Source organism: Chelonoidis abingdonii, chromosome 1 (genome assembly GCF_003597395.2).
Source record: "Chelonoidis abingdonii isolate Lonesome George chromosome 1, CheloAbing_2.0, whole genome shotgun sequence".
Lineage (NCBI taxonomy): Eukaryota > Metazoa > Chordata > Testudines > Testudinidae > Chelonoidis > Chelonoidis abingdonii.
In genome coordinates, this window is record NC_133769.1 from 137,131,135 (window position 1) to 137,149,347 (window position 18,213).

Below are 18,213 nucleotides of genomic sequence, written 5' to 3' on the forward strand. Positions count from 1 at the left end.
TCTTTCTAGAAGGCAGTAGAGATAGTACTTTAATTAGACACCTGCAGCCATCAAGGCAGGCTCAGGCACCTGGGTTTAAAAAGGAGCTCACTCTCAGTCAGGCCGGAGGAGCTAGAGGAGAGGAGTGTGTGTGCAGGAGCTGGGAGCAAGAACGGCAAGAGCTGAGATGAGAGGTATATGCGTAGGATGAGAGGACAAGCATTGTCAGACATCAGGGAAGGTCACTGTGAGTGAGGATAAAGAAGGTGTTTGGAGAGGCCATGGGAAGTAGCGCAGGGAGTTGTAGCTGTCCATCGCCAACTGTTAGCAGGAGGCACTATACGACACTGCGATCCACAGGGCCTGGCTGGAACCCGAGTAGAGGGCGGGCCTGGGTTCCCCCAACCTTCGCACTCCTGATCAGCACACAGGAGGAGCTGACTCAGACTGGGGGTTCCACCAAGAAGGAAGATCACTGAGGTGAACATCCACCAATAAGCGCAGGACGCCACCAAGGTGGAGGAGAACTTGTCACAATATATATTTGTATAATGTTAATATATTGGCTAACCCAGATATTACGCATATATTAATTACACACACCAAAAAACCATCCAGCAACCAGCCCTACATTAAAAGACTGTTACTTAAGTTACAAAGTAAAAAACACAAAAGTTACGGAGTTTCAGGTGTTATAGTTGTCTGTCAATCTTTTCCTACTACTTAACAAGGCAATAATCTAGTATGCAGAAGAAGGAATGGGAATGAAATCATATTTGTGAAAAGACGTAAGAAGAATAATGTAAAAACAGATAGAAAATGAAAATACAATTAGAACAGTGTATTTGAGGAGCATTGCCCCTCCTTCTGGCCATAAAGCAAAAGGCTTCCCAGATTGACCGATACACCCCAGTTTACTTCTATAAAAGCTGCAGCGTTTTATAGAGGGCAATACTTACAAAAACAGCTGAAATACATAACTAATATGGAGGCTAACGCAGAAACCACAAAAGATTTGCAACCTTCTGTGAGATACGAGCATGCATGTCAGAGAAGTGAAAAGCCATGCCACAGCTGACTGAGCATTGGCATGAGTATGTTTCAGCTTCACTTGAGAGGAATGCCCAAAATAGCACGCGCCTTCCAATCATTTGTCTAAGCAATTCCTGTCTTCTGTTTTTCTACTACAAGTATAACTGGAGTAGTTAAAATGAGAAATATTGGTAACTTGGTTAGGTTTTGTTTGGGCTAGCTTGTACATAGATGAAGTTAGTATTAATTAGAGCTGATAGGAAATTTTTTTTCGCAGGACAATTTCACATTTTTTTATTAATTTTGATGCAACATTTCTTCAGATTTGGGGGAGTTTTGCGAAACCCCAAAAATGATGTTGTGGGGGGGTTCAAAAGTGAAACTGGAATATGGGCTCAAAACCCACAACCAAAATTTCAGTATTTTGATTGCCAAAAAATTGCACTTTTCAATTAAAATCCCCAATATTGTGTTGACATAAAATTCTGTTTTCAACAAAAAACTCTCTTCCAACAAAAGACCCAACCTGTTTGAGGAAAAAATTCTACCAGTTCTATGTGGAACCCATGTGAATTAAGTTGGACCCCAGAGTTTCCCTCTGATGTTAGAAATGCAAAGCATCTCTGCCAGTCTGGATTTCATCTGATCTGAAGCTATGTAAAGCTTTCCTATAGCCTGTGACTTGTGCTTTGAAGATGGTCATCGTGCAAATTCTACCAAAAAAGTGTTTACTCTGTAAAGATGTTTAAATGTAAACTGGGATCTTGCGCTACTTGACGATGGGTAGCGAAGTTAAGATTTGGGCATATAGAGCTCTAATCTCCCCACTTCTGTTCACACAAACCCCAAGGGATTGTGAAGCACAGAGTTAGAAAACATGCATATTGTCCTAATCCACATGTGGGGGATGTTAGGATCTAACCATTGCATTTAATGTATAGGCTGTGTGTTCCGTATCAATCCGCAAATGCACTTGGTTGTGGAGATGAGACAACCAGGATCCTGGAATATGTCTCTTCAAAGTTTCAGAAGGTTTATGAGTTCTTAAACTAATAATAAATTGTCCAAATAGCACAAATCTCTGGATCCAGCAGGCCACTCTCGCACACAAAATGCTTCCAACTGTATTTGTGTTGGTCTACTGTGGAAAGATTGTGACCTGCTAGCTCGAGTGCGTCCTCCTCTTAATTGGCTCCAGGTGCCTTGATTAACCTGGAGCAACTGCCATTTGGTTACCATGGTCCTAGGGATTTGTTTAGCCTGGGGCTAACATACCTGTTTCTCAGTACTTTACTGTAGCCATCTGGCCTTGCCCCATCACAATATGTGAAGTGCATAAACACACACAAAGAAGGGAGAGGATGTTGAGATCATTATGAAGAGGGGAGTATAATTAAGCATAATAGGATGAAATGATATAAGGAAAAATTAAGCTAAATATTAAGAAAGACTTCCTGATGCTAGTCAATATCAGACAGTGGAGTAATCTTCCTAGGAACATGATAAATGCCCTTCATTTACTCTGTTTAAATTTAGACTAGTTAAAGCACTTGTAGATATACAATAGGAAGCATCCTGTACTATCAGATTGATAGAGAATATCTTTTGAGTCATCCAGTTCATTTGTAGACTTTATTATTATATAAATTGTTGCTCCTTGATGTGTTCTTCCTCTAGGTTTGCCAGGCATCTGGTTTTTGACTGGAATGCCTAGTTAAAAAGCGACCCTGAAGACTCCGGGCAGCACCACTGACCTGGCCATTAAAATTCCAGATAGTGGTGCAGAGGGGCTAAGGCAGGCTCCCTGCCTGCCCTGACTCTGTGCAGCTCCCAGAAGCAGCAGCATGTCTCGCTCCTAGGTGCACGGGTAGTCACGGGGGCTCCACACGCTGTCCCTGCCCCAAGCACCAGCTCCGCAGCTTCCATTGCTTGGGAACCACGGCCAATGGGAGCTGCAAGGGCAGCACCTGCAGGCAGTGCACAGAGACCTCTGGCTGCCCGTCTCTAAGCCTAGGAACTGGACATGCCGTCCACTTTCGGGAGCCATGTGGAGCCAGAGTAGGCAGGGAGCCTGCCTTACCCCTGCTGCACCGCCAACTGGGAGCCACCTGAGATAAGCACTGTCTGGACGGAGCCCACATTCCAAATCTCCTCCCACACCGTAGCCTCCTGCCCCAGGTCAAAACTCCCTCTCACACTCTTAACTCCCTCCCAGAGCTCGCATCCCATCCCCCTGTCCCAGCCCAGAGCCCTCTCTTGAACCCCAAACATCTCATCCCGGCCCCACCCCAAAGCCCACACGCCAGCTGAAGCCCACATCCCCTACCCCAGCCCTGAGCCCCTCCCGCACTCTGAATCCCTCGGCCCCAGTCTGCACCCCAAATCCCTCATTCCCAGCCGCACCCCACAGCCTGCACTTCCAGCCAGAGCCCTCACTTCTTCCTGCACCCCAACCCCCTGCCCCAGCCCAGTGAAAATGAGTGAGGTTGAGAGAGAGTGAGCGATGAAGGGAGGGGAGATGGAGTGAGCAGGGACTCGGAGAAGGGCCTCAGAGAAGGAGCATGGCAAGGGTGTTTGGTTTTGTGTGATTAGAAAGTTGGCAACCCTAAATTCATCCCCCCCACACACACATACAGTACTTGTTTAAAAAACAAAGTGAGATAACATTCCAGAAGTGTTCACTAATCTGGGGTACCACCCATTTTTAGTGGACAGTTTGAGACACCTTGGTCTTTATTTTCAGAGGTGCAGACCAGTCATAGCTCCTACTGATGAAAACCAGGAACAAGAAATCTCAAGTTGGTCACCCAAAAATTGAACAGATTAAATCATTGAAACACTTATGAAACATTTTCTGCAAGGGAACAGTGAATGTCACATCTAAAATGAGGAAGAAAAAAAGAACAAGTGAAATGGAAGAAAATGACTTTTTTTTAGTTTACGATTTACTAAAGTACTATGCCATATCGCATCAGAACATAATGTACAAGAACGTTAAAAATATGTTTGTTTCTTTTATAAGTGAGAAAAAATACTTATGGGTAGTAACTCAGTACGTGAATTCCTGCCAAACTGCCTGAAAATGATTTGAGCTGGAAGGGATCTGTTGCATTTTCACAAGGTAAGCGATAAGACTCAATTTTTAGCACATCTCAAACTATTGTTTTATAAATTATGAAGTTGCCAGAGATTTTTTTCATTTCTATTTTGAAGTATTTTTCTAAGGGTAAAAAAAGGGAGAATTGGAGCTGGGTGACCTGTGGAGTAGCCCAGACTGCAAAAGGCTCCTCAAAATCTCAGGAAAATATATCAAGCCCAGCACACTACTGTGGGTCACTTGGAATGAAATGGGCTAATAGAAGACACCGCACTTTTTTGTCTTCTTTAAAGCAATTAAAAGTCAATGCAGGTAGACTGCTGTACCTGAAAAGAATTGATCATTTACATCTGGGAACTCTAAAATAATAGATAAGAAAATAATCTAGGGCTTAGTGATTAGATCATTTTGGTCATAATTTAAGTAATCTTGATCCCTTCTTCAACTGAGATGAAGAACAGAAGTACATTGGATTTTGTTACATAGCTGTGTTGTATTTCTGCACCTTCTCCAAAATGTGCAGATGCCAGTATTTGGCCATGAAGTCATAATAATGTTTATAAAATAAATATGGGACTAATTTAATATGAAATACTGTAAGTATCCTTAGTAACTATTTAAAGGGGATGAAATTTGACCGTGTGTAGAGGGCCAAGGTAAATGGTGAATAGACTCCCATCTAGGTTTGAAAATGGGACTTAAGTGGTGCATAGTCGTTTCTACATGGGAACTAATTTCATTCAGAAGTGAAAAACACATTCAGAGGCAAGATGGAGAGCAGCCTGTATCTATATAAAATGATGTCTGCTGAGGGCTTTTTTTTCTCTGCTGGCAAATTTCTTTTTGACCCTACCTTCCTCATCTTTATCTGGGGGAGGAGGAGTAAAACAATACTTAAAGAAACACTGACTCCCATATCCCATATATTAACCCATTTTTAAAAGCCAAATTGATCTGAACACATTTAAGAACATAAGAACGGCCATACTGGGTCAGATCAAGGGTCCATCCAGCCCAGTATCCTGTCTACTGACAGTAGCCAATGCCAGGTGCCCCAGAGGGAGTGAACCTAGCAGGTAATGATCAAGCGATCTCTCTCCTGCCATCCATCTCCACCCTCTGACAAACAGAGGCTACGGACACCATCCCTTACCCATCCTGGCTAACAGCCATTAATGGACTTAACCTCCAAGAATTTATTCAGTTCTCTTTTAAATGCTGTTATAGTCCTAGCCTCCACAACCTCCTCAGGCAAGGAGTTCCACAGGTTGACTGTGCGCTGTGTGAAGAACAACTTTCTTTTATTTGTTTTAAACCTGCTGCCCATTAATTTCATTTGGTGGCCCTTAGTTCTTATATTAGGGCACAAGTAAATAACTTTTCCTTATTCACTTCCTCCACACCACTCATGATTTTATATACCTCTAACATATTCCCCCCTTAGTCTCCTCTTTTCCAAGCTAAGGGGGGATATGAAAGAGGAATATTTATTAAGCTTCTGAAAGATTCTTCTTCCTCACTTCTAGTTACTGATTGGAAACAGAATAACACAAAATAAGGAACTCCTGCTAAGAACACCCCAAAACAGGAAAAAGTGCCAAAAATCTCACAAGAAAGGCAGTTTCTGCTGGATTTCCAGTTGTGTTGCACACACACAGGTAGGTCTGATGAGGCACCAATCTTTGGATACTTATTTTAGCCCAAACACTGAATCTTTTGTGGCATTAGTCTTCCCCTGTGCTCCTGAACAGCCATGGGGATTCTCTGAAGTTGCATTCAAAACCACTGAACTTCATTGGGTGCAAAAGGTCGCTTGTTACTATTTTACATTTTATGATTTCTACCATCTCATAGGTGTTTGTTTTGTTTAGTAAATATTATTGAATCTCCAATTTCACTTTGAAAATGGGACTTAAGCACTTTTCAAAATTTGACCATTAATTATCCAGGTGGCTAAGCATTATCTTTGGCTTTTTAAAATGTCCAGTCTTTAAGGAATTTTGAGTGAAAACAGCCAATAATTACTTCTAATTAACACAAACTATTTCTATCATGTATTTGTAATATCTTGTCCATATTTATGTCATTCACTAGTGAATGCTGATCTAAAACTAGAACTATAGTATCACACCATGTATAGTGTTGTCAGTATTGACAACAGAGATTCAAAAGATGTCTGATCTAAAACTCACTGAAGTCCATCGAAACATTTCCATTGACTTCAATGGGCTTTAGATCAGACCTTAAGATTCTTTGAATAAAGCTGGTAATAAACCACAAAGAAATCATTGGGAAGGCAACATTCTTTCTGTATTTTTCTTTTCAATACTTTGATTTTCCCTGTGTTTTTATTTATCGTTTCTTTGCCAGCTATGAATGCAAAAAAATCCAGCAGACTAGAGAATACACCCATATTGCTGATGAAGGAGATTCTCAGCAATGCCTTTGCTTGTGAAGAATGCACTGTTTAAAAATTCCTTTTTAATGCAACACTGGACAGCCGTGCCTATGAAAATTCAGGGATCTCAGGTGTTCAGAGTGGATGGGAAAGTGCAAGCATCTGTCACTGTCAGAAAGGGACCAACCTACAACCATTTTGCTGAATTCACCTGAATGTTGTTGAATAAAATAGGATTGAAATCAAAACCACTCCTGGTTTTAGTTTGCAAAACTAAAGTCACCCAGTACAGAAAATGAGGTGGGTGAAATCTGGAACTATTTATCTGGACCTACCCATCATTCTTGAACTTAGGGAGAGGGTCAGATAAAATAAGAGGTAGATCAGAACATTTCTGTTCTTTGTCTTGCAAACCTATAACTGAGACATTTAAGTCTTGCAACCTTAAGAACCATCTCCAGTTTTCCCTGTCTCCAGCTGATATTTATGATGCTGCCAGCTCCCCTGTGGGTGCTGTCATATTTGCCTGCAAGTGGCATAACTTTGTTGAGCTGGCAGGCTATGGTGAGTGGCGTCATTCTTGGCAGCATCACCTTTGAAAGGTGGTAACTTCTGAAAATGTTGTCTCAGAGCAGCCGTTCTGCACTAAGGCTGTTCCATGAACGGATTAGCAGAGGAAGTTGTTTAAGTGATGGGGCTGCAATGTTCTTGTCTGGAACAGCAAGCATCACTTGCATAAAATATCTCCAAGAGCCCTGGTGATCCTAAGTCTGCTCTCAAATTAGGCTGGGCATCATAATCAGGTCTGAAGATGGACTTACCAGAATTTTTCTTTGTATTACTAGATATTTGTGTAAAATAGAATATTAATGCAAAATGAAGGATAAGATTTTTCATTACAAAAAATTGTAGCAGACCCTAGTTTGAACTGAAATCCTCCCACTGCTCCCCATTCTCCAGGATGGGGTTTTCAGACCATGTCACTAGCATAGGGTCTCACTGCCAAACCTGAGGGCTCCTGGTAGTCCAGTGATACCTTACAGGCCTCACTCTTCCCCGAAAATTCTTTGCTTCTAATGTAGTGTCTGCTTGTGAGCTGCCTGGAATGGAGCTGATTACAGCTCCCAGACAACCACTGGGGCAGGTTTGGCCTCAAACGACTTTATTTCAACACTTGTTTAAATCCCTAAAGCTATTTGATATAATCCAAATAGGCAAAATAGGTTGGAGGAGCTAGGATTTAGGGACTAAACTTTAGTAGCCTCATCTGTGGGACCTGATGCTTAATGAAGCATGGAGAGTACTCAGCTTCAAAATTGCTTGGAATGTTATCTCACAGTTATGCTCTTTACAGTCAAATGTCTCTCTCGCTCTCTGCCTTAGATACAAAAAGTTGTCTCAGAAAACATATTTCAGTCACCTCCAATGCTATGTTCAAGTAATACAAATTATAGCTCTAATCTGGTAATATTAAACCCAAAGTAAAAAAAACAAAAAACAAAAAAACCCTAAAGCCTCACAACATTTTCAAAAACTCAGTTTGCACAATGCAATTAAAAAAAAAAATAACTCAGAGTGCAAACATACATAAATGTGTGCAAGCTAGCTAATTTTTTTCCCTACAGCCCAAACAACAATTTAGTTATGAGGCAGAAGAGCATACTGCGTATTCCACTTTGCTGTAAGTCCCCTGCAGTGGTCAGACTTTAAAAGTTTCTTCCATTTTGAGAGATATTCATGTTTCTTGTGTTATTTTTCATTTTAACTATAGGATAATATGGGTAAAAATTAAAAAAAACACTAAGTGATTTAGGGGCTTAAATCACATTTTTAAAAGGAACTAAATATTCAGAATTCTAAATCCCATTGACTTTCAGTGAGACTGATGCTTCTGAGTGCCTAATGTCACTTTGTAAAAATAGAACTTAGGTGCTTTTGAAAATGTTGATCCTAAATCCAAACCCATAGAATCTTTCTAAAAGGAAAAGACCTTTTAAAGTGTTAATGGTGTATACCCAAGCCCAGCCATAGATGGTTTAGAAAGCAGTTTGGTATGGCAAATCTCATAGTAGGAGAAGTTTTCAGGCATTTATGCCCTTGTACACATTTTTAACAGCTGTATTCAGTTTCTGTTTAATTCCAGCAGCCCTACATGAATCCCAAGTACCAATCCTTCTGCACTTATACTGGGCCTATTAACTGCATCCAGCAACTGACTGTATGATTGGTCTACATTAGTCTACCAACAGTTATTTCTGCTGAATGATGGAGCCATTCATTTTATACAAAATATATAGTCATCATACCTGGGAGAAAAAGACCAGGCTTCCCTAAGGAGTGATCCAGTCTGAAAAGAAAATAGACAAACATTTTAGTTGGCCAGCAGTAGAATTATCAAACAACTTATTGTTTGCTGCTTGGAATAGTACACATACATATTTTTCATGCAAAAGAACAGTAGTTTTAAACCAACAGCAAGGCAAGTGAAAATACTGGTCTTGCATGACTGGATTTACATACAGTCAGCAGTCTCGCCCTTTATACATTGTTATTTGTTGGGATAAAGCTGCATTGTTACTGTGGTTTTTATGAGCACTGATATTTTACTTATTTCTTCTGTTTTCGTTTTATAGCTAAAGCAATTTAGACCTGTATTGCACTGAATCCAGTAACTATGAATATACAGATAAAACGGCTTTCTTAATATTCATAACTGTTCCCTGAATCACAGAGAGACGGGGTGTGTTTTTTTAAATCATTTTATTTTGAATAAGTGGACTCTATCCTGCTCAATAGGAATTTTGCCTCAGTGGGTGAAAGATCTGGTTCTGGTCTCCTCAGAATTCATCAATGCACTACAAAGAAAAAAGTCAAACCTATGCTGAAAGCCAGAAGTACCTTTCTAAGGCAAAATTTCACATGATTGATTCAATAGTTGAGAAAGTATGTGACAGAAAAGTAGGCAAGACAGAGGAGTAATTGTGAGAGAGGAAAGGGGAAGAAGAGAAGATTCAGACAGACAGGCAAGTACAGGTGAAATGACGATTTCTCCCAACCATGGAGAGGTATAGAGAGGAGCTAGAAAGGGAAGTCATTATTGGAAGATTTTTTCTTTTGTGAGAACAGGTCAGAAATGCTCATAACCCAGGGCCGCCCAGAGTGGGGGCAAGTGGGGCAATTTGCCCCAGGCCCCGGGCCCCACAGGGGCCCCGTGAGCCCTGGCCCGGTGGCGGTCCAGGTCTTTGGCAGCATTTCGGCAGTGGGGGGCGCTTTTCAGTGCTGCCAAAGATGCAGAGCGACTGAAGGGCCTCCCGCCACCAAAATGCCACCGAAGACCCGGACTGCCCCTAGGTGAACCCAAGCATCACAGCTCCGCCACTTTGCCCCCGCTCCCCTGAATCCTCTGGGCGGCCCTGTCATAACCTGCACTAAATTTCACACTATTTACCTCAATTTCTTTTCTTCCCTTTTGATTTTTTGCTGAGGATGTTGACAAAAATTTTGAACTTTGTTAAAAAAAGGGTTAAAAACTGACAAAGTCAAACCTTGCAGATATCATGCTCTCATCTTGCAATTTTTGACAATTACTGTTCATTAAGTACACTTCTCTTCTAAAGCCAGCCAGCACTGGAGAAATCAAATATTTGATTAGACAGACAGGACATACCTTCGTTGAAGTTCTTTTATGCGAACCATCATATTAAGGTGTCCTTGAGAGTACTGTTCAATTACATCACGTACATCATATGGTTTTCGAGCTTGCTGTGAAAGGAGTAATATGAGAGACTGTGTTATAACCCTTGTTTTACATCACTCATTTATATTAGTTGGACAGGGCCGGTGAAACCATTTAGGTAACCTAGGTGGTCGCCTAGAGCGCTAGGATTTGGGGGACAGCATTTTCTTTGGCAAAGACCATGGCGGCTGGCTCTTCGGCTGTCTTGGTCACCGCTGGCATTTAGGAGGAGGGAGCTGGGGCAGGGGGGCGCGGGGAGGGCCGCCTGCAGCAAGTAAGGGGGGCGGCGGCACCTAGGGGAACTCCCCACCCCAGCTCACCCCTGCCCTGCCTCATTCCCGAGCACGCTGTGGGTGTTTCACTTCTCCTGCCTCCCAGGCTTGCGACACCTAAGCTGATTGGCACTGCAAGCCTAGGAGGAGGGAGAACTGAAGCAGCGATGGTGCGCTCGGGGGAGGAGGCAGAGCAGGGGTGAGCTGGGGTGGGGGAGGGGTGCCTCAAAGCAGAGGGTGGGAGGTGGGGAGCTGCCGCAGGGTGGGCACCTCAGGGCGGAGGGGGGGAGTTGCGCTATGGGGGGGTGCGCCTCAGAGTGGCGGCTCGGGGACGGGGGAGGGTGCAAGGTGGAAGTTTCGCCTACGGTGCGGAACATCCTTGCACTGGCCCTGCAGTTGGACCATCCGTTTTGATCCTCTAGGGCTTTTGTTGTTTTGGAAAGTTCTCTGTAATAACTGAAAAATATGATATTCCTGGAAATTATAGGAGTGCATATTCAGCACAGAAACATAGCTGAGCGATACTCATTACTGTCAATAAGAGTTACGCCTTTACACTATCACATGTTGAGAAAAATATTGGCGCATCACAGTCCATTTTAAGCACAGAAAGCCATGGCATATAACTGAATGAAGGTTACATGTGTGACTTTTCTCAGCTTATTACAGAACAATATAGAAGTCGTTCTGCTGTAATCCTCAACAGTAGAGAGAAGCCCAATTCATAAAGCTTGGAGCCAAATTCAAACTCTTCCAAACTTTGGGAATGCTTAGTGACAGGGTTTTGGTCTAGATCATTGGTGAGACAGGAGCTTCCTCAAAGCTTGACTGTATTTGGATTCGGAGTTGGTTTGGGCCCATATCTACCCAACATTTCTTGATGCAAAAAGGAACAACTAAGATTAAAAATAGAAGTGAAGCTACAAAGGCAAAAATGCTAAAACTCCAGGGTTTCTCTGACTTCTCCCTTTTCTAAGCCTGAGTCCAGCTGCTGCTGCTAACCGCCAATTGATGGATATGGCTGGTGAGATACCGTTTTATAAATAAGCTTTTTTAATTTGCATGAAATGATGTGATTATAAAAGGTGCAGTATGGACAAATTAGGGGAGAAAAAAGCTGATCTGCTTTTGAAAATATAAGCATTTTCATAGCTATCGGCACAGTGGGAAATATGGGGCAAGATGTCTTCCTTTTGGCTTTGGATCAAGAAAAAAAAGGTACACGGCAAATCTAGTAATTGAAAATAACTGAAAACAGCTCATTAGTCATCTTGTTGTCTGTTTCCACTCTGCCACAGCTTCAGCCAGAGCCATTAGCATGCACCATTGCACACATGCACAGAACACCTACAGTATGTGCTGGAGTCATGCTTGGAAGGCAGCCATATAGACATTTCAAATAAAAAGCATGCAACTGGAGTGGAAATAAATCCTGTAAAATGAAGAAGCAAAAACTCTTAATGACAAAATACGCTCCTCGTGCTCTTCAGTCAGTAGTTACCTGTAGCATTGCTTTCAACAGAGCTTAGAGTTTTGTTGTGTGTGTGTTTAAAGCTTTCAATTTACTGCCATTCCCCTCCCATACGCCCCCCGCCACTTTCTCAGCTACATTTGTAGTAGACGCTGACACATCACTATTTCTGGCCAGAAAAGCAGGCTATTGTCTTCCCCCAGAGAAACAGTGCCAATATCACTCTTTGGATTGACTGGCAGGGGTGCTTTGAGTGCATTTTGGCTAACCCTCTCTCTTCTTTTGGGAACTCTCTATTTACAGATGATGCACAGCCCAGAGCCTAAATGTACTAGCTTTTTGTTTTTATTTTTAAATGTGTGTTACCATGTGCATAATTAATTCTTCTCATTCCCAAAAAAATTTCACTTCCTCTCCCTAAAACTCTCTTTATCCCTGATATCAAATCATCAGCACTAAAGCCTTGTGTTGTAAAGTACTCTACATTGAATGCTGCCTGAGCCCAGCCTAAAGTTTGGAAAGAATCAAGATTAAAAAAAAAATCCCTCTACTTCTATTCTTTTTCTTCCATTTTCCCAATAGCCCTCCTTAGACCTGAACATCTTATGCCCTTGCCAACTTCTGGCACAGCATCCACAGACGTGCCTCGACTAAACACAATCTCTTCTCAAGTTCTGACTGAAAAATACTACAATATACAGTACAACTAGAGGAAAGATATAATGGAGACCCCCAGGAAAATTTGGCAAATTTGGCAAAACTGCGTGAGCCCAAGTAATCAGGGCCAACCTTACGAGTGGGCGACGTGGTCAGGGTGGTGCAGTGGCCAAGAGGTAAGGAGTGGGGCAGGCCTGGCGTGCGAGGCTGCCGAAGGGATTTCGGGGCAATGGGGTGGGGAGGCAGTGTAGCCTGGGGGTGGTGGGGGGATGGGTGGAAGGCTGAGGGAGGCAGTGTGGCACAGGGGCAGTGTGGGGTGGGCAGGGAAGCAGCAGGGGAGCCAAAATACAAGTTAATCTAGGGCACCATTTTCCCTAAGGCTGGCCCTACAAGTAATTCTCAGACTCCCCATTACTGGACTCCTTTCCCCCTTAAGTTATCCTTGGTCCAGGCCATTTGGACTCAACACTCTAAATCCATCTCAAATTCTGTGTCTTTTGAGTATAAACATCCAAGCACATCTGAAACTCAAGTCATCTGTATATGAATTCCCCAAATCTATCTCACACTCTGGTCTACCTTAGCCTACATTTTGTGACCATAAGGTCATCTGAATATTGATTTCACAAACTCATTTAATACACAAAGACTTCTGGGCTAGGATATCTTTACAAAAGCTGCAAACTCAGGTCCTTTGGTTCTGAACATTGCAATCTCATCTCACATTTCTGTCCCTTGTGATTACATATTAGGGCTTAAGTCAAACCTGCTTGAAACCTGTTCTCTTCATACTCCATATTCTCTCTTTTTTATTTTTTATATCATCTCAAAATAGTATGAAAACTATGAACTAATGCAATGTGTGGGAAACTTGTAGCCAGATTTTCAGAAATAATTAGTCTCCACATATTTTATTGAACTTTGTGGGTGCTGGAGGTGCTCAGTACCTTTGAAAATCAGGTCACCAGTTACTGCAAGAAGAATATCATAATTAAATTCACAATAAAGTGCTATTGTAATGGGAAATTAGGGAATTAGACCGTAGGCAGGTGAATGAGAAAGATTTCTCAAAGTGACAAGTGATTCTGGGTGCTTCAAATTTTGGATGAATAACTTGCAAGTCCTTAAAGAAAGTAATTGTTCCGAAAATTGATGCTCAGTACTTTCTGAAAATCAGGTCCCCCTTAAGATGTCTCAAGTTGGGCATTCAAAACCATTAGTCATTTCGGAAAATCTTGATCATGATTTTGAAAGCAACATTGTATTATATACTCCTAAAACAGTTAAATCTATTTTGTTGCACTCAAACTATTCTCCAGTCTTTTTTTCAGAGGTTTACTAGATGATCATCATATACAATACATATACAACTGCATTGTAGCAGGACCCTCTATGTAGTCTTTTCTGTTGGTTGAACAATACACGAGCATATTGATTGTTTTATTCAACAGGAAAAAAACCTGATATTTTTTCAATTACTCTAGAAATTAAAGGTACAACAAAAAAAGATGAATGAAAAAGAATGATGGGGCTGATTCTAGAAATGCTGAATGCTTGAGTGTTCTGGAACACTACCCTGACGTTAACTAGGAGTTCTGAACACATTGTGAAATTTGCCCCTATGTAGAAGGCAAGCATGAGACCTACTGTTTAAGTACATAGGCCTTTTTCCAGCCCTGTGCTCAAGGGCAAATTGTACCCACTGAGCATTTTCAAAGTCCAACCCATTGTTCCCCCTACCACTTATCTTTCTCATTTGTCCCTACTGTTAATATTGCTGCTTACCTGAAATTTTCTTCTGGCCACAAAATATTGCATTCTCCTTATGACTTTGACAGCTATTCGGTGTGCTTCAGTTAACCTGCCAAATAAAACACACAAAAAGAAAAAGAAAAAAAGAAACACAACAGAAGATGACTGTAAGCAATGAAATACAACATGTCCTAATACTCTTCTACAATGCAAATTTATAACACAGTACATTTAGCACACGTCTCTTTTGTTCCATTGCCTTGCCTTCTTCTATAGTTCTGGCTCTAAGTATAATAAATTGATAAGAGAGACAGTACAAGCAGGTGTACAAAGATAAAATGTGTGGGGGATTAGACAGGATTACTGTCATTGCTTATAACTGGCATCAGTTTGAAGAATGTGAAATGTTTTTAGAACCATGACCACATTCCTTATTTTGCTTTTATTGAATGGTTGCCCATGAGCTCCAGAGCATGGAAATTAAGTCCTTTGAAAAGTGCTTTGATTCTTCAGAGGAGGTGGGAGGAGGAGAGAATAACAAACCAGAAGATTTGAAACAAGCCTAACACAACACGCATACATATATTACATACTATGTGTGTGTGTACCAGTATGAACAAATACATAGACAGTCACACACACACACGTAACAGTTACACACACATAATATCATATTGCACACAATATATTTAGCAAATATCATCCTCCCAATCATTCAAAATTGGTGAGATGAGCAAAGTTATATTTATCCTCCCAAGCTGGCGACAGGGCTCAAAGGGCAATACTCTATGTTGACATCATCATTGACATCTGATGACAGCCTCGAAAAGGCCAGCCAGCACGGTGACTGGATTCGCCAAATATTCTGAAAGCAGAGCCAACTGCCTCTCCCCTACTGTCACTCATTGGGGAAAGGAGCCAGCAGGCAGCCCTGGTTTCTCCAGGTCTGAAGTGCCCCTTTACAGAGTGAAGGCCTTAAAGATGTAATGATTTCAGTGCGTTACAAAAGAAATAGTGCCCACGCCAAAGCAGCACTTTAAAATTGTTCTTTGATTACATCGTTCCTGTTGACTGAGGAATGTACCACAATCTGAGGAATATATTTTTTTAAACCTCATGGAAATATTTTACTGTGATTTCTATCTTAGCAAGTCACTATTTGCAGTTTGAAAATATATATTTATACACAGAGTGTCTGTATGAAATGTAAAAGCAGCAGAGAATCCTGTGGCACCTTACAGACTAACAGACGTTTTGGAGCGTGAGCTTTCGTGGGTGAATATCCACTTCGTCAGGCGTCTGACGAAGTGGGTATTCACCCACGAAAGCTCACGCTCCAAAACGTCTGTTAGTCTATAAGGTGCCACAGGATTCTCTGCTGCTTTTACAGATCCAGACTAACACGGCTACCCCTCTGATGTATGAAATGTGTGTATATACAAGATAGCCCCCGCTCTCCCCCCAGCACATTGTATATACATAAACACACAGAGAGAACATTGCAGAGTCAAAAAAATTAAGCAAGTTAGCTGGATTCCAAAACTTCTTGTGTGTCATCAACAGAATTGTTACGTTCCAATCATTACATTTGTGTAAACCCATTAAACAAGTGTCACTGACAGCTTACTAGTAATTTGGCCTACAGGACCTTTATTATGACAAAAGGAAAGCACTCAGCTTCGCTCACAGAGTTCCAGCTAAGATTGTATGGCTTGTAATTAAAAAGGAAATGTCTTTTTGTCTGTAAACTGAGTACATTTGATACAGAAATAGATGACAGTTATTAAACACAATGCAATTTTTAAAAGAGTAGAACTACAGAACCCTAAACATTACCTACAGGTAAAGAGAGCCTGAAACAAACATCTAGATCTGAATATCCTGAGATCTGTATGCACCTATAGGGGTCATTTAGCGCAATCCAAGGAAATGGGTTCTGCAGGGTAAAACAGCTCCAAATAGATACAGCCAACAGAAAACAGACATGAGTGAAGTCCTTGAAGTCCAACCATCCCCTGTCGACAAAGATCTGTTCCCTACAGTACATTCTCTAGTGCACTGTCGAGTTTTTAAATGTCCCAAGTGATCAAGTTGCCCTTTGGAGGCTATTACACAATTTAACAGACCCCACTATTAGAAAACAGTATTTATTTATGCAATAAAGAGAAATGCCAGATTATAATACAAAGACATTCAGCATGGGGTTTTCAAACGCACTCAGCATTGACCAGAGACTCTGCTCTTAATGATAAAAACTCCTATGGACTTCAGTGGGAGTAAGGCGGGCCTGAGTGCTTTTGAAAATCCCATCTGTATTTGGAGAGCTAATTATTGTTCATATTTGATGACCCCTAGCTGTAAAACAGAAGCATAAACCTATGAAATTCTATTTTAGTGGGGAAAAACTACAGCATGAAGAGGCGCACCACATGCAGAGCTGAGCTATGTATGTTATTTGAATTACCCCAATAAATCCACAGACACATACTGTCTCCAGAAGATACACATTTGACTGCTACACCCTAGTGGTGAGTGATATTCTGTTCTTAAAAATCATGTTACTGTTGTATGCTAGGTAACTACACTCAACATTGATTTTGAACAGAGAAACATCTGTTATGGGGTTAGATGATGCAGATGGATCTAAACTGTACTGTAAGTCATATACCTCACAGTTTTGTAAGGAAACAGGCCCGACAGTGCCAGAACCAGGGGAAGGGAAGCAAGGGACCATGCCCTCCCCCACTTTTTAACATGGATATAGTTTGGAGGACAGGAGGTGGTGTTGCCCCCCCAGACTGCAAGCCTCAAGTAAGTGCATAGCAGCACCAGTAGGGGCTGCACCTTTGCCCACTGGCCCCCAAACTATGCCTCTGTTAAAAAGTGGGGAGGCATGGTCCCATGGCCTTCCTACTTCCGGCACCAGTGGCCCTCCTCTTCTACAAAGGTTCCAGTGCCCTTGAACAGGCTCATCTACTAAGTTAGGAATTTCCCAGCTTTGATCACTTTGTGTCACAGCTTAAAATGTTTTTTGCAGTTAGGACTAAATTGTGGCTTTTACGTACTGCATAGGGGCTGATGCAGAGCCTGGCAGGGCCAGTGCAACCATTTACGTGACCTAGCCTGGGAGGTGGGAGAAGTGAAACAGCCACGGCGTGCTCGAGGAAGAGGCGGGGCAGGGGTAAGCTGCTTCACTTCTCCCGCTTCCCAGGGTGCGGTGCCAATCAGCTTAGGTGCCACAAGCCTGGGAGGCGGGAGAAGTGAAGCAGCCATGGCGTGCTCGGGGTGTTCGTGCGCAGAGCAGGAGTGAGCTGAGGCGAGGGGGCAGGGTGCTTCAGAGTGGAGGGTGAGGAGCTGCCGCAAGGGGGGTGCCTCAGGGCGGAGAGGGGGAACTGCCCCGGGGGGGCACCTCATGGCTGGGGTGCGGGGCGGGGGGGAGGGCACAAGGTGGAAGTTTTGCCTAGGGTGCAAAACATCCTTGCACCGGCCCTGGAGCCTAGTACACAGGGCATCTTTCAACTGTTTCTTCTCTGTCTCCCCGTGGTGCACCTGAACTATTTCTTGTATTGTCCCAGCCCTGCACTTGCATATGCACACACCTGTGTATGCATACATACCCGGTCAAAGGACAATCTGGTCTTTCACTTAATATTTTGATATTTAAATTACTTGGCTTTAATATAGCCTTCTGCACAAATCTGTAATGACAGACTCCTTTCTGTAAACATTATGCATGTGTAAAGTACCTTTCACTCAAGGATCTCAGAGGCACTCTACAATACTAAACATTAATTAACCTCGTAACCCCTTTCTCTAAGC

At 42.2% G+C, this 18,213-nt stretch overlaps 1 protein-coding gene across 1 annotated transcript in view; it reads right to left on the minus strand.

Annotated features, from left to right (window-relative positions):
* The window catches only part of LOC116826925 (potassium voltage-gated channel subfamily KQT member 1-like), a 773,346-nt gene that overhangs the window by 304,770 nt on the left and 450,363 nt on the right, over nt 1-18,213 (minus strand). The window contains exons 12-14 of the mRNA XM_075070630.1: nt 14,428-14,503; nt 10,174-10,268; nt 8,813-8,853 (exon numbers count right to left, since the gene is read on the minus strand). Of these exons, the coding sequence (XP_074926731.1) occupies nt 8,813-8,853; nt 10,174-10,268; nt 14,428-14,503 (212 nt within the window). The remainder of the gene's footprint in view (nt 1-8,812; nt 8,854-10,173; nt 10,269-14,427; nt 14,504-18,213) is intronic.